The sequence below is a fragment of the Sceloporus occidentalis genome, unplaced genomic scaffold, assembly GCF_023333645.1.
Source record: "Sceloporus occidentalis isolate IW3139 unplaced genomic scaffold, rSceOcc1.0.p SCAF_50, whole genome shotgun sequence".
NCBI lineage: Eukaryota > Metazoa > Chordata > Lepidosauria > Squamata > Phrynosomatidae > Sceloporus > Sceloporus occidentalis.
This window is the reverse complement of record NW_028317030.1, coordinates 6,938,449-6,955,315: the sequence shown is the minus strand read 5'-3', so window position 1 is coordinate 6,955,315 and position 16,867 is coordinate 6,938,449. Positions and strand designations below refer to the sequence as shown.

General features: G+C 36.9%; 1 protein-coding gene across 1 annotated transcript in view; it reads left to right on the top strand.

Annotated features, from left to right (window-relative positions):
• Positions 1-13,167, top strand: part of LOC149288791 (VPS10 domain-containing receptor SorCS1-like) — a 252,828-nt gene extending 239,661 nt beyond the window's left edge. The window contains exons 24-27 of the mRNA XM_089491470.1: positions 522-621; positions 5,261-5,366; positions 5,458-5,624; positions 13,103-13,167. Of these exons, the coding sequence (XP_089347596.1) occupies positions 522-621; positions 5,261-5,366; positions 5,458-5,624; positions 13,103-13,167 (438 nt within the window). The remainder of the gene's footprint in view (positions 1-521; positions 622-5,260; positions 5,367-5,457; positions 5,625-13,102) is intronic.
• The last annotated feature ends 3,700 nt before the right edge of the window (positions 13,168-16,867 follow it).

The window sequence follows — 16,867 nt, the reverse complement described above, 5'->3', positions numbered from 1 at the left end:
GACTAGGGTAGGTTGGAGAAGAGAAGGAAAAAGGACAGAGAATAGCTGGAACAGAGGAGGAGAGAATGGAGAGAGGATTACAGGGTGGGTTGCTGACGTCTGGCAAAAATTAAAGAGAGCAGGGCTGAAAAAAGGAAAAAGAAGACAGGAATGGAGACGGGATAAACATAATAACAGGCAGAGGGGATAACGGAGGAGATAATAACAGGGGAGAAAGTCTTCATGGAGGAAGGAATGTCACGAGCAGGGAGAGAATGACAGTAAGAAGGCAGGTTGGAGGGGAGAATAGACAATACATGGCAGAGAATGTGAGAGAAGGGGATGAGGAGAAAGAGAAGCGGAAGATCAAAGAAAAGAAAAATAAGGGAAAAAACTGAAAAACATTACAAAATATTTATGCAAACAGAAAACGAGCTATTAAATGAGTGTTTTAAGGCAGTTATTGAAGCCGTTTATTTAATGTTACATATCCAGCTATATTCCATTAACGCTCCATAAATCTCGCTTGCCTTCTGTGTTAGATTTCTGACATATTCATCAACAAACTCAACCAAGACCTGGTTCATTTCGAGCTGAAGCCGGGCGTTCGCGTCCTCGTCCACGCGGCTCATCTAACAGCAGGTAACAAGACTACCCAGACTTAGATTATTACACACATTCACTAACATTATTTCCTGCGAATGACAATATATTACGCAACAGAATGCTTTGGATTTCAAATATGACAAACAAGAACGTTTTTGGGATTTATTTGTATTTTTATTCCGTATTTTGTACACCAACAGCAATGATGAGGCCCAGAGTCAGTGAGCCGTATCATACTTTTCCCATCAAAGTGACGGAGAATGGATTTTTGGGGATATTTAGATTTTAAGGGCTTATGCTGATGTAATAGCATAATATATATATGCAATATATACAACCGCCCCCCCCCCCGTGTATTCCATCATTACAAACTGATGATTGCCTTGGAAAATGTGGGGTTAAGTAAAAAAAAAAGAGATTTATTATGTATTTGCCAGAATATCTTACTACCCCGCAAACTATATAAATATATACAAATACTGGACATACACTACCATTCAAAAGTTTGGGGTCACTTAGAAATTTCTTGTTTTTAAAAGAAAAGCACATTTTGTCCATTAAAATAACATGAAATGAATCAGAAATCCAGTGCAGACGGGGTTAATGTTGTAAATGACTATTGTAGCTGGAAATTGATGATTTTTAATGGAATCTCTTCATAGGCGCACAGAGGCCCTTTATCACTCCCATCACTCCTGTGTTCCAATGTCCCTTTATCACTCCCATCACTCCTGTGTTCCAATGACCCTTTATCACTCCCATCACTCCTGTGTTTCAATGGCCCTTTATCACTCCCATCACTCCTGTGTTCCAATGACCCCTTATCACTCCCATCACTCCTGTGTTCCAATGGCCTTTTACCACTCCCATCACTCCTGTGTCCCAATGGCCCTTTAACACTCCCATTACTCCTGTGTTCCAATGGCCCTTTATCACTCCCATCACTCCTGTGTTCCAATGGCCCTTTATCACTCCCATCACTCCTGTGTTCCAATGGCCCTTTATCACTCCCATCACTCCTGTGTTCCAATGGCCCTTTATCACTCCCATCACTCCTGTGTTCCAATGGCACGTTGTATTCCCTGATCCAAGTTTAAGTATAAAAGGATAATTGATGGTTACAAAACCTTTTTGCAATTATGTTACAGCCAGAAATTTCCTCATTTTCCATTAATTCCATTATTAAATGTCCTTGTCCTGGAAGCTAAAGAAGACATTCTCACTCCAGGTATCACTCCCGATGCATGGATCTCAGATTATTCTGCCAGAGTTATAGAAGATCCAGAAAGAACAATTATATAAAGAAAGGTGTAATAAATACAGAAGCCTTTTCTCCTACGCATATCTCAAAAAGCACAATTATTTACAAAATGAACTGCATTATTGGAACAATCTTCCTGGCATTCTCAATCATACTTCATCAGAAGCGCTCTGAAAAAAATAACTTTTTCACTTAATTCTAAAACTACATTTTTCCAGTATTAGCATAATTCAGTGTTGCATAAGATTTTTCGGTGTATTTTGAGACCTACAGTACATTTGGAGAAAAAATGGTAGATTACCTAAAAAAGTGTAAATTCTTAATGGTGAATTTTAATTAACCAATCATATTTAAATGAGTTGCATCATTCAGAATAAATTGATGCTTTGGGAACATTAACCTATATATATATATATATATTTAATTTTAGTTAATCCTAATTTCTTATCTTTAGAACACCAGAATATATCAATTAGAAATACATTTTAATTTTAATATTATTAATAAATAGCATATTTTCAGAGAACTGGCTGAACAAAAAAATACCTTTTTATTAACCTGCAACACATATTGCTTTCAACTCACAGCCTGGGAATAAACCATAATGTAATAGAAATTAATCAATCAAATAACCTTTTTTTCCTCTGCAGAAAATATGTAATTTCCTTTTTCCCCTTTTAATGCACTAAAAACCACAGATGGTCCAAAAATTTGACATCTTGAACTAGAAGGGAAAGTGAAAAGTAAAAATATAATCCTGTAATTATTACCTATTCTGTAAACAGTACTGTATATTTTAACATTCTATACATTTTTCCCCCCAAAATTAAGCATTTGTATTTTATCGTGGTTTTTTTTACGTTACGTGCATTTTTATGAAAACACATTAAATATTCCAGCCTGGTCTGTTTAATGTGATTTAGGTCGTTTTTTATTTTTTTTATAATTTTTGTTTTTAAATTTACATTTGTGGCGGAGGTTTGAGCCGCTAATTAACTGCTTTTATACCCTAGTGATATCCATTATACTCGCACACAATGAACGGAGATAATAAAGGCAATATGATCCCCGTTGTAGAAGAGTTTACTTAAATGGGACATATCTCAAAGTGTGACAAAAAATGGGTTACATGTGATAAATTATTACTTGTAGTCCTTTTTTATACTCTGCTGAATTTTACAAACATTTATAAAAAATGTTCTCATTTTTTTTAGAGGCTGCTCAAAAATATTTAACCCCTTAAGGACAATGGGCTATCCCTAAACCCATTGAAAACAATGAATTTTGAGCCCGTACATGTACGGGCTTTGTCATTAAGGGGTTAATTTACTCAAAGGCTTTTTATAAATGCTTTGGGACATCCAAACAAGAGGATCCTAGTTGGGTTAACATATGTAGCGTACACCACGAGAAAGCAATAATATTCTCAGCGGGGACTTCTTCTGCTTAAGCAGCATCTGATGCAGATAAGAACATCCACCCCCTGCAACATCTCGGGTCTCGCAAGCAAGACTGCTAATAAGTTACAGGGGAATATGGAATCGTTCCTCTGCATTCCATTAGCGGCTAAGCAGATGTTCTGCCAGCCCTTGTTGTGATCGCGGGGCACCAGGCGTCTCATTGTGACCGGCATAGAGCAGGATGGAAATTTCTCTGCAGGTAGAGATGTCGGCTTAGTAATTGGCACCAAAGCCATGCTGTTTTCCGAGACAGTTCTATTTAATATGCCTCCTGAGCCTTTAAAGGGGGGAGAGTTTCCAAAATATTGTTCTCCTTAAGCATGAACCCCAGAGCTGTATACAGTAATATTGGTTGGTGTTGACCCGGTTTTGTCTCATTTTGCCCCAATAAACTCCTTTTATCTGCAGGCCTGGAGCCGCCGTTGTTCTCAGTCATGTGATATTTTGGGTGACTTTCCCTGCTCAAGCACCACACTGAGCTCATGCTTTATGGCAATGCTAATGAACTCCGTCACTCCATAGACTTTCATTAGTCAGAGAGCCCGTCTGGGTGATTAAGACTGAGCCATTCTATTGTTCCCCACAGGCAGTATGATAAGGAGTCTGGGTGTTTGTCTAGTAGATTGGAGATTGGAGATGCTAATGAAGTCCGTTCCTCCATAGACTTTCATTAGTTAGAGAGTCCGTCTGGGTGATTAAGACTAAGCCATTCTATTGTTTCCCACAGGCAATATGATAAAGAGGGGGGTGTTTAGTAGATTGGGGCTCAGATAACAGAGTGAAAACCTCATACAAATGGCTGATATGCAGCTGCCTGAAAACATTATATTATGGGGCAAAAACTACAACTGGTTTAAAGAAAATTGTAAAATATATTTTTGATCTGATAATAGCAATAAAAATGATGGGAAGTCCCTTTAAATTGTATTTCGCAATACAACGAACAGGAGTTGGTTTTATTCCCAGTGCTTTAGCAGAAGTTAAAGGCACTTTTCATTTTAGGTCAAGTTGAACTCTTCTTAAAAAAAAATAAATAAAAAATCATCTTATCCGCTATTCAATCCACTGAGTTATCTCATGTAATAAAAATAGACTTTAACCAGAAATGTTCTGCAGAAACATACGTCACACATTGTGTTGCTTCAACGTTATTATCTCCCCAAAATTAGTTGGGAAATGTGGGATCTTTAACTTGGAAGTCCAATTTCGTTTATTCAAGATAAAGTCTTCAGGAGATTTATTACTTGGTAGTCAGTTGAAGAATTGTCTCCCAAGGTCTCGTTACTGGCCCCCCACACTCGCCAAAAGCTGTAAATGCTAATTATTTAAATAAATAATTACTTTGTAAACTGAAGAAATACAACATTAATATAAGAAATTCCTTTATCACCCCCCAAAGAAACTGTAGCACCCGTAGACTTTATATAAGGAACATTGAGTGCAAAGCAAGGACCAACGATGATGTCGACAAACCACACATGGGCTTATTATATGTATTTCGTTCCAAATAACCAAAATACTTAAAAGCAGATTGTTACATTTTATGAGATATCCCAAAGGAAAAGTATTTTAGATAAATTGGAAAATCTTGACCACTTCGACGAGCCGAATGATTCTTTTCTATTGAAATCTGATGTTCTCACCCTTGCTGGGATATCAATAAAAGGCACCTTGCTGCTGCTTGACTTATTTACCTCTTAACTTTATTGCTTATTGACACTTCTTTTATAAGAAAAAAGTGATAGCGGTTATGATATGAATCGTTATTGTCCAAGCGTTGGTCTACTGGCCAAACATGATCTTCTAGAGTTTTTCTTTGGAACTTTGAGAATTCATGGTTCATGTTGTAAGAACACCTTCTCAAATTGTTAATAAGGTTTCCATGTGGTATCCGTGCCCTTCTTCTGCACGTAATAATTAAGATATCTAACGCCAGTTCCTTTGCCCCATTCAGCCCCGTTGGTGGACCTGGCTTCGACTCACAGCGGATCCGCGATGCTGATGCTCCTGTCCGTGGTCTTTGTGGGGCTGGCCGTCTTCGTCATCTATAAATTCAAAAGGTAACCGTAGCCCCGTTCTTACTCTCGGGTGTTTCCTGCGTGTGGCACTCGCCACGTACAGCAATGACGGTCTCTGTTGTTGTTTTTTAAGGAAAATTCCTGGAATTAATGTTTATGCACAGATGCAGAATGAGAAAGAGAGAGAGATGGTCAGCCCAGGGACTCAAAATGAAAGCATGCTATCACCTATTGTCACTCACATTCAGCCGGTGGGCCCTGAGCAGCTGGTACAGGGCAAGGTGGAAACTCAGCCCATAGGTAAATAAATTCCAAGTAGCTAGTCTTAAAGAGCCCTACAGGAACTAAACTGAGTAGCCGTTCCTGTCTGAGCCACTCACACTCTGTATGACCCTAATCTTCCTTTTCTTAGATTTTTCTGTGACCTCCTCTAATTTTTTTTTGTCTTTTCCCTGTCTTCGCTAACTTTGGGCAGCGCAGGCAAGATTCAGCCCTTTACCAATAACAAGTGAACTAACTCTCATTCTCGACTATTTTTTTTTTTTTATGATGTAAATTTTACAGCTGGGGGAATTAATTTAAAAAAAAAAAGGTAAGCGCCGGAGATGACATCATACGGTAAAAGGATTTATCCTGAATTTCACTGACCCTTTCATATTCATTAAATAGAACTTGTAGCTTCATAACGGACAATGCATTAGAATTCAACATGGAGAAATGTAAGGTTCCGGATCTGGTATTTTATTAAACAGGAAATAATCCCCCAAAAATAACAGAATTATACATAGTATTAAAGGTACACATTTTGTTGAACCACAAAAAGGCAGGAGCTGCAGCTTCTACCTAAGATTTTTTTATTTTTTATTTTGTTTGACGTTTTTTTAAAGATTGTGTATTAATTTACTCTCAAAGTAATTTAATTTGCATTCTTCGTCGGTGAGGCTGCCTGGGATATGAAAGGATCTCTTTGGGGATGAGCAGGTATAATCCTAATTCAGTGCTCAAGAACATACGGTTCAGAAGATTTTTCACGCCCTGTAATGAAAATAAGAGGATTTAGTAAATTGGTTTCGTTTTGCTCTCTGTGGATTTCCACATTGTAGGGAAAATGAATATACAGGAGTTCTAAAATGCTTCTTGCATTGAATAGTTAAACGGGGAATGGTTTGTAGGAAACATGAAGGGATCTCAATAAATCCATCTTTGGGAAAGAAGAGAAAGAGGGGGATGGGAGAGAGACATTTAAATACATAAAGGGGTTTGAAAAATGACAGGAGGGAAGAAATGTAACAACAAGAGACCAGAATCTAACACTAGAGGGTCAGAGGCTGAGATGGAATGTAAGGAAGTTTTACTTTACCGAGAAGGTGGTAGATAAGTGGAATAGCTTCTCAGCAGAGGTGGTAGAGGGTAATACAGTGAGGGTTTATAAACATGCATGGGATAGACATCCGGCTCCTGAATCTAAGACGAGGCCAACGACTGATTGAGCAGGAAAAATGGACGACTTGACGGGGGCCGAATGGGGCCTATCTGCTGGCAGATTCTATGTTTCTATAGTCTGAGCGTTCCTTGATTCAGCAGCTTAAAGATTTAATGGCTGAAAATAAAGTTTCATGTAAGGAAAGTGAGGCGCTTACCTAGAACTTCGGTAGGAAAGAAAAGAGAAAAGGAAAAAAGGGAAAGGAGCAGAAGTTTGGAGATAAAAGTTCTGGCGAGGCTTATCTCCGGCACCCAAAGGGAAACATTTTAGAGATTTTTCTTCAAATGCCAGCCACCGTTTTGATGTAGTAAATACATTTTATTGACTTTGCGGAGTAGTTCCAGCAACGTGTGTCCTTTATTATATATTTAGAGGGTAATGAAACTCCCATCTCTGGGGAAGGTACAATCAGTCGTGTTTTGATGTCTACTAAAAGCCAATTGTAAACCCCGACGCCGCAAAACTAATAACGGCTCCTTGACTTGCTGAGAGCTGCTTCGCTGAAACGCGCTTCCGCGAACGATGTTAATGACATCGTTACTTTGTGTATAGCAATGCAGATTTATGCTTTTAGATTTTTGACTTGAAATGTATCTTCTTCGGCAAGCGGCTGATATCATGTAGCCTTTCAGAAAGATAAAGGAACTGAAGTTCAGCACCTCGGATAGCAGCTCGTACAACACAACAAGCAAGATTATTAAATATATTTCACTAACCAACAATAAAAAATATAAAAGTCATCATGTGTAGACAGACGGAGCGAGAAACATATTTGGGCTGAATGGCTTTTATCTGACATCAAATTTTCTGTGTATTTTTTACAAGATTAGATTATGATGAATTATATGTGTTGTTTTTCAACTTTAAAAAAAATAGTTTCAGGAGTATTTTCAGGCCTTTAAAAATAATTCATAAAAAAAATAATAATAATAAAAAAATAATTAAATTAAGCACATTTTGGGCTGATCTGTTATAACATGATAAAAATACTTAAGACACAGCAAAAACAAGAGAGAAAATAATTTCCAAAATAAACTGCTGAACTTCTTCTTACTGTAACATACAAGAAATGTGTTAATGGAGGAATTTAATCAAGACCTCAATTTTAATTACTTGCATATATATATTTTGGCAAACAAATGTAGTTTGACACCCCAAAAGGGTGACGCTTACTGGTTTGACCAAAGCCAATGTATTGTCCAGTAAAATATTCATGGTCATCGAAGAGTTAAGAATCCAGGGATAGGTTGGCACCTTCTGGCCTGGTGAGCAGGTAAAACCAAGTGGCCCCCAGGGTGCCTCCTGCACCCCCATAACTCAAGTAAGCTCTGGCACACATATGTACATACACATGCTCTCTAACATACACACTTACACATACACCGACATCTTCACAAACACATTCATGCTCACACACACATTTATACATACACATTCATGCTCACACACACACTTATACATACACATTCATGCTCACACACACACTTATACATACTCTCACTCACTACATGCATCCTGACTCCCTCTCTCACCTCCATATCTTTCCTGCAGCTGCGGTTTTAGTTCTGGCTACTCGTGTACTGTGTGAACAGCCTTGCTTTTATTGAAGGTAACATGACCCCACTGTGTTCCTGCAATAAACCTACAAATTGTTCCTCCTACCTTAAATAACTCACCTACAATCATTTACCCCCCTAATACACTGTAAATCAACATATATTTTGATAAATGTAATCAAATTCCAAAAAATATATCATTTAATTGTATCCTCTTGTAGAATAAAGGCATTTTTACTAGGAAATCTATCAAAAAGCATTAAAATGTTAATATTTTTCAACTCGCTGTCTTTCTAATGATTGCATCACTTGACATCTTAGTTATTTTTTTAAAATACCGGTAATATGCGCAATTAATCAAGCTAGAACCCATTAGTCATTAGAGGCAATTAAACCCGTGCAAGAAAGAATGTGAATTGATGGGATTTGTTTCAAATGATACATTTCTGGAGTGTTTCGAGAGGTAAGTACTCCAATTTGGGAAAAGACAGACCAGGCATTGAGTAATGTATCTGAATAATAACGAATCTCTCCGCATTCTGCTTTATGTTCATTGATTAATGAAAAAGACTCCTCTTTATACCAAATGTACAATACAATAAAATGTATCAAAATATATCTCAATTCCCGTGCTGTTTTATATATACCGGGTCTTATAACCTACCAACCTTCGTATATTAAATTTATACCAGGCTCTCTAATGTAGACTGGAAATAAAAAACAAATAGTTCTTAGAGTCAATAATAGTATCTATAATTATTGACTGAAATCAGAATATTAACCCCTTAAGGACAATGGGCGGTCCCTAAACCCATTGAAAACAATGCATTTTGAGCCTGTACATGTACAGGCTTTGTCATTCGGGGGTTAATAGGGATTTGTATTCTGTAGATCAATAATTGTTTAATAGAACATATCACAAGCACAAGCAGATTTATTTAAAATAAATAAAAAATTCTGAATATTTTGTTCAACTTTCTTATTTAGAGACCACTCACCTAAACCGAAAGCACTTACAGTGAGGGTATTAAACATGCATGGGATAGACATACGGCTCCTGAATCTAAGACGAGACCAACGACTGATTAAGGTTTGAGTCTTTATAGCAGGAGAAACGGGCGACTAGACAGAGGCCAGAATGGGGTCGATCTGCTGGAAAATTCTGTGTTTCTATTTACTAAGAACCACATTAACCCCTTCATTCCCCTATAGACGTACCGGGACGTCCAAAAAACGCCTATTAAGAATCCCCTATGGACGTCCCGGTACGTCCAGTCCTTCGTGCAGCGTCAGGGACACATTGACAGCCTGGACTCCCCACTGACAGCAGAAGCCGGCATCGCCGGCTTTCTGCTGTCCGATCTCCTGTAACAGCTTCCGGCATGAAAGCTGCGGGGATATCCTGCTCTCCGATGAGGCACAGAGACGCTGCGATCTGCGAAAAATAAATAAAAAAAAAAATATATAAAAAAAGATAATAAAAAAAATATTAAAAAACCTTACTTCCCATTGCCCTAGCATAACATCCAGCCAGTATAACCCTCCTGCCCCCGTTCACAACCCCCAAACCCGTTAAGCCATAGGCATAAAAAGTATACAAAATTGTACACCTTATAATATGCTCCCTGGTGCTGGGAAAGTATGGAAAATCTATATAAATTAGGTATTTCTGAAATCAGGACACCTGAATTGATAAACTTGGAGGGGATTTTCCATCACTTTACCTAATTTTGTAAATTGTAAAATGTAAAAAAAAATTAGTTTTTTTTTTCTAATCTTCGCTAGTTTTTACTAAATGTCTAATTCTAAATTTTCAGCTAAACTATGGTATCAAACGAAAGCTCAATCTCTCCTTCAAAAAACAATATATAGTTTACATGGGTACACTATTCACAGGAAAGGAGAATCATCGCTAAACCGACATACCCCAAAAATGGCAAAATTGCTCCGGGCTTTGAGGTACCAAAAACCCCTGGGATTGAAGGGGTTAAGGAAAAATAAATAAACAAATATATAAAAAATTGCTATTATGTTACTGCTATCTGTCCCATATGTCGCACACACAAGTCTTTTTGGAGACTTATAGGAGTATTTAAACCCCAGGCCCTTGTAGGCATATAATAAGCGCTTTAGGTGTTACGGCAGTCGTTTTATTAGGGCAGCGAGATCTTGAGAGTTAGCGATTCTGTTGTTTTATATAGTAAGATGAGAAAGTAGCTAAAGAAGAGTATTATCATGAATTCATGTTTGTTTCCAAACTTTGGAAGGAACCAGATGAGAACCATTGCATTGTAAATGACCTGCGGATTAGAAATGTTTTAGAACTTTTCAGCAAGCAATTTCCACCTGTGACTGTTGTGCGAAATTCCCTTGAAATCAAAATCCCTTTTTTTTCTGAGCACAAACAGATAAAACATCCTTTCAGCAGCAACATTTATTTAAGAAAAAAAGTGGAGAAATAACACCCCCCCCAAAAAAAACTATGTCTATAGTATGATTTTCTGTGGTTTTCTCATTGGAGCAGAAGAAAAAAACCTTAAAATGTGTGTCTTAGATTTGGGTAAATAATAAAATGTTCCATTGAATAAATAATAAAAAATGTTACATTTTTCTAAGCCCTCATTTACTATTTCTTTGTATGTTGGAAAAAAAAAGAATTCTTTAAAAATTAACATTGATTGTCTGCATCTTTGAGTTGTAATATGGAATTAAAATAAAAAAAAAAAAAACAATAAAATAAAAAACGTAACTTTTTACTGCAAATATTAACTATTTTGGTTCAATTTTACCCATAAAAGTTAATATATAACAGTAATGACATTGTTTTTAGAAGAAAAATGCTCAACTCTTAAATTTAGATTTTTTATGCTGACAGTTAAAATGTAACAAATTTTGTAACAGCATTTTTTTGAAATGCGACGGAAATGGGAGTCTAATTATCTTCCCTTGGCCGACTCGCCAAGAATGGTTACACTCTAATTTCAGATGTTTATCCCGCCTGTTTCCTAAACTTAGCTGTTTTGCAGGCAATAAATACCGAGGGTCCTCTCCAAAAATCTATTTTCTTTTCCCGGATGGCGTGGCGTTTCCCGTTGTGTTAATCTACCGGTTCTTACGGCTTTTCAAACACCCAGAACGTGAGACCTCAGCAAAGAGCAATAATTAAACGCAGAATCCAAGGCTGAACCAAGTAAAATACCGCAGGGTGCCCTGGATAATTAATATCTGGGACGCCCGCTTGTATAATTAATACACACACCCAGCTGCAGAACTATTATACGGATATGAAATAACGGCACTTACCACAGATGTGGGCTGAACGACCAAAGACGCAATAGAACATCAAAGACCTATATTATTTGGGAATATGCTAATTTATTTTGGAGTTTTCTTTTTTTATTAACCCAAAGATGTGTTTTCTAACATCAATATGTTTATAGAGATACATAGTTGCTGCAGTTCTGGATTTGCAAAAAAGAAAGGTTGATTATGTTTGGCGTTTACCGTAAATGAAGAATACATTTTACATTATGACATCTCAATCTGCCTTTGTTGACTGCATCAATGGGGCATGCCCATTATCTTTCTAAGCACAAGAGAGCAAGGAGGTCTACATATGGTTCTACCTTTTCGGTTGGGGTGAGACCCAAGAGATCCACAAAGGGTAAAAGAACACGCAAAGCAAATATGAGAAGCTTAACCAAGAACAGATAGTTTGGATTTAGCTCCCTTCTGCCATTACAGACGAAATATCGCCATCATCATATCAGTCTGATCCTGATATGGATTTTGTATGCTGTTTCACCCTCCGGGGATTTCTCGAGGCTCACCCCAAGTGAAATGGTGAATCCAGATCTGGACCTTCTTGGTTTCTTGGTCTGGAGTGATGTCAACTGTTGTCAACCCCCACCTGAGATATGCTGCCACTGGCGTTAGCGTTAGAAAGTTTTCTGCAGTCCCATTTTGTGGGGATTTTTAAGAAAACGATGAAATGTCATTATTTACCCCTAGTATCCGCGAATTAATGGAATCAGCATCAACAGCTACACCTGCTTTGTATGTTACAAATGTTTTCTTTTTTTACCTTTCGATGTTCCTTTTCAGTGTCGGCCCTTGTCTTTTTTCTATGTATGTGCTCATGCGCAGGGTCGGATTTCCAGTAATAACGTTTGCATCCTCTTTTGGTTTGTGGGTGGCAGGGGAGGAATAATTTTAACAATAACCAAACTCTGTCCATTTTAACAAATGCTTCTCCCAGTTCCTTCCCATATCTCAGCTGAATATAGTTTTAGATACATTTTTGGGTTTGTTTTGCTTTTAGGGATGCATTACATAAATCCGATCCTGCTTACATATAACAATTCGAGGGGTTCAGGGGTGGTCTCTTTAACTGTAGCCTGACTTCAGCTCTCTAAAGAAGTAGCCATAGAAACATAGAACCTACTGGCAGATCGGCCCCATTCGGCCCCCATTTAGTCGCCCGTTTCTCCTGCTGTAAAGACTTAAACCTTAATCAGTTGTTGGTCTCGGCTTAGATTCAGGAGCCATATGTCTATCCCATACTTGTTTAATACCCTCACTGTACTACCCTCTACCACTTCTGCTGGGAGACTCTTCCACCTATATATGACCCTCTCAGGAAAATAATACTTCTTTATGTTAAAGATCGGCCACTCCTGTTTCCCATTGTAAGGAGTCTCCGAATATATCGTTTAACATCTTGTTTTTATTCCTCCCAGGAAGTATTTCCATAGTTGCTGAAAATCAAAGCACAAACGAAAACCCAACCTATGTAAATGTTTAAGCGGAAGACGTCCCTCCTGCATTCGGGCATCAATTCTTCAGATGAAACGATGGTTTATAGCTTTAAACCTGTTCGAGAGGATACGTCGGAATATGTACAGGTTCCAAATTTCAAAGGGGCACTTTTACCTTCTTAATCAATTCACTTGTGTTTGTAAGTGATAAAATACTTTCCTTATACCAAGAAATTGCATGTAATAAACCCCTATACTCAAGGTCTTAGGATCCAAGGTGGGCGTGAAAGGGACCCGTTCCACCCAAACTACTCCAGACACAACCAGTAGCAGCACTACCCACACCAAATGCACCCTATATTTTGAGATGGGGAGAATTTTTTATTCCCCGCAGAATTTTCGGGATTCCTACACTTCCAAAAGGGTTCTATGTTATGGAGCCACCTGGTGGTGAAGAAGTGTTACTGCAAGTCAAGTCAAAGTAGAGAAGTCACATCCTTTTCTGCACTCTGGGGGTTAAAAGTAAATGATCTGCCACTCTTTCTCATCTGGAAGAGGCCTATTCTTTTTTTAAAGAGAGATATGACATCATCTTTTGCTTTTATTAGAAGGGGGTGGGAAGGAAATTGCTTGTATATAGACCTTTCTAAAGAAATTGTATAAATCGTAAAAAAAAGTTTTAGTTCACTCATAATTGGTCAAATGTGATGTCAGCTGATTTGACTATATATCACAAACAGTATTCAGACAGAAAGGCATTCTGGGCGATAGCAATGTGGTTTTCTTCTAACCCTTTTGGTCCAAGATGAAATCTGAATGTGTTAAGTTACTGTACGCATGCATTCAAAGGATCTGCGCATAGCAGTCTGTGTTGTGTTAAAAACATTTAAACTTAAGCCTGCATTAGGCAAATATTCAGAGATGACATCATGTGCGTGATAATATCCTAATACTTAAAAAAAAAAACTGAATTTTTTTTTTGCTGATTCAGCAACACTTTCAGTGTCTGTTTGGTTTGCCATTCCTATTATTTATTTATTTTTTGCAAAATAAAAAAACACACATTGGAATTTAGAATTTACTCGGAAACAAATTCATACAGAACCAAAACCAGAAAGGATCGGATCCCACTTTCACGTCATAAAAGGCTGAAGCAATGAGAAGATCAATTCCGCTGCTGTTAATGGCGTCCTTTCCGTACTACACATTATTTCAGTAGGTGATATGTTGGAAACTAACAAAAAGCAAGTATTAGCACTGACAATATGTTCTTTTCTCTGTGTCGCGGGAGTCCTTGTCTATTGTTATTGAGACAAAAAGATCTTAGATAACGTTTAAAGTATACAATTGCTTCTGGTTTTATGTCAATCCACTGGAACTAGCGAAGGTTGTGTAACAGAAAACACCAGCAAAGATTGTCATTTATAATACTAAGTGTTTGGCCACACCCACTTCCCACCCCTTTTAAGTCTATTTAGGGCTAACTCTACCAATGAGCATTGCTATGTAGACCACGCCCCTTTCCCGCCCTCCTATAAGAAGCTCGAGAGCTTCCGGCACCCGGAAGTACCCCGGTATGGTAGAAAAGTCCTTTGGGGAAAGATTACTGAGCGGGAATAACATGACTGAATATTAATCTATAGATCTAGTTATTTACCATGTAAACGAGCTTATTGAAAATGGGGTTTCAAGGGTTAAACTCTATATTTATTAGCTATTGTCCCGATATAACTTGAGGGAACGTGTTTTTTTTTCCTCACCGTAGCGACCAACTGAATGGTCCATTTAGCACAATATTTTTTTGGTTTCTACGGCGATAAAACCACTTAAATAAAATATCTACACTATTGAAATATTGTTTATTAAAACTAAATATATGCCAGCGAGTTCCCTCGGCTTTTTTGTTTTGGATGGGAAAATACTTTGGAACTTAAGTTTAAAAGATGGCTGTAGACACCTCAGTTTATGTTGGAACAGGGGAACTCAATCACAAGTGAATCCCAATCCCAATGAATGTGCAGAAGCTGATGTTCAATCAAGTAAAAATTTTATTTTTTTAATCGTTTTCCAGAATAAGTGAAAGCAGAGAAAAGGATAGATATTTTATTTATCTTCATTTTTTTTCTTACCCCTTTTTAGAAACCTTACAGTTACTTGACTATATTCTTTGGTTAATAATACCAAAAATATAAAAAAGTTTTTTAGGTATAGCCACAGTGTGTCTATATATATATATATATATATATATATATATAGATAGATATAATAGAAGTATTATTAAACACTCATCTACAGACACCAGACAAGCCAGAAGGCTTGTTTTTCCCTCAGAAATCTCATGGTGCTTTGACAACCACAAAGGATTTTGGGTAAGCGCATGCAAATAAGGTTAACAATTATCACCTTTGCCTCTATATCCACTTTATACATGGATCCCTTGAAAGTAATTGCCCGCTGTACAAGACAGCCTATAGATATATATATATAGATATATATATATATATATATATATATATATATATATATATAATTATAAACACACATGGGGCAGACCATTTTAGGTTAAATTAAGACCCTAATTTCTGACCCATCTCATATTTATAAGTAGCAATTCTGGGGCAATCACCATGGAAACCAGCTGACTCAATGAACCCTTTCCCTAGAATTGTTCTTTATAAATATGTTCATGTATGATCTAATATAACTATAACACTGCCTTGGTGCCAACAGTGAATGCGGAATATTTTAGAAAAAAAAATGCGTTATTTCAATATTTTCTGTTTTCAGGTTTTATGTGGGTTTAATGTGATACTTAAAATTAAGTTTATATGAAAGAATATAAATGGTTTTAAACTCAGGATTCATGATTCATAAAAATATTACATTGCAATAAAATTTGACGTATACATTTGTACTTTTATAATGGGTGAAATCATAACTTTTCTTTTTTCCCTCTTCAGTATACCTGTGAATTATATTTTGGGAATTTTATTTCAACTGCATTTTAACACAAATTCTCTTTATAAATCTTCCTGACAAAGTTTTTGAACTGACCAATTCGGCACGAAAAGCAAGGACCTGAAAGGGTTAATACAATGGCAAAGGGAAAAACATTGTATCACCGTAGGAATGCCGTATATATATATATATATATATATATTTTAATGTGTAAATGTGTGCTGGTTTTCCTCTTATTTTACAAGTTTGTAGGAAAATAAATTCTTAAATAAAATATTATTGGTATCGGAGTACTTATTTATTTCTTAAATGTCCAAGTTCGGTGAATTGGAATGTCGAGTTTCGGAAGGTTCCTGACACTTTTCGTTGTAGGTAATATTATGAGTTTCACAGATTTTTGCCACATTTTGACCAAAATATGACATCCTTCTTTTATTAACTATGATTTTTTTTCATATAACTCTTCAATATTGTAACTATTTAGTTTTTGGTTTCCCGTTTCTATTTTAGAAATAAAATATGTAAAATGTTACTGATGCCATTACCATAAAAACTTCTTATTCAGGAGTTTGACCTCCAGCGATCCCTTAGACTGAGTTCGCTTACATTTCAGTTGTGTGTGGTTACAAATTTAACAAATTTACACAAAACTTAAAGACTACCCACAAGAAAGCCAACTCCATCAGCAATGAGTCTATTCACTAAAAGTTGAGATTCTGCTAAATTCCACACCGAGTTGTGTCAACGTGACTCCTCAGCAGGCAGTAAATTGACTCCAAACTGGCCAAG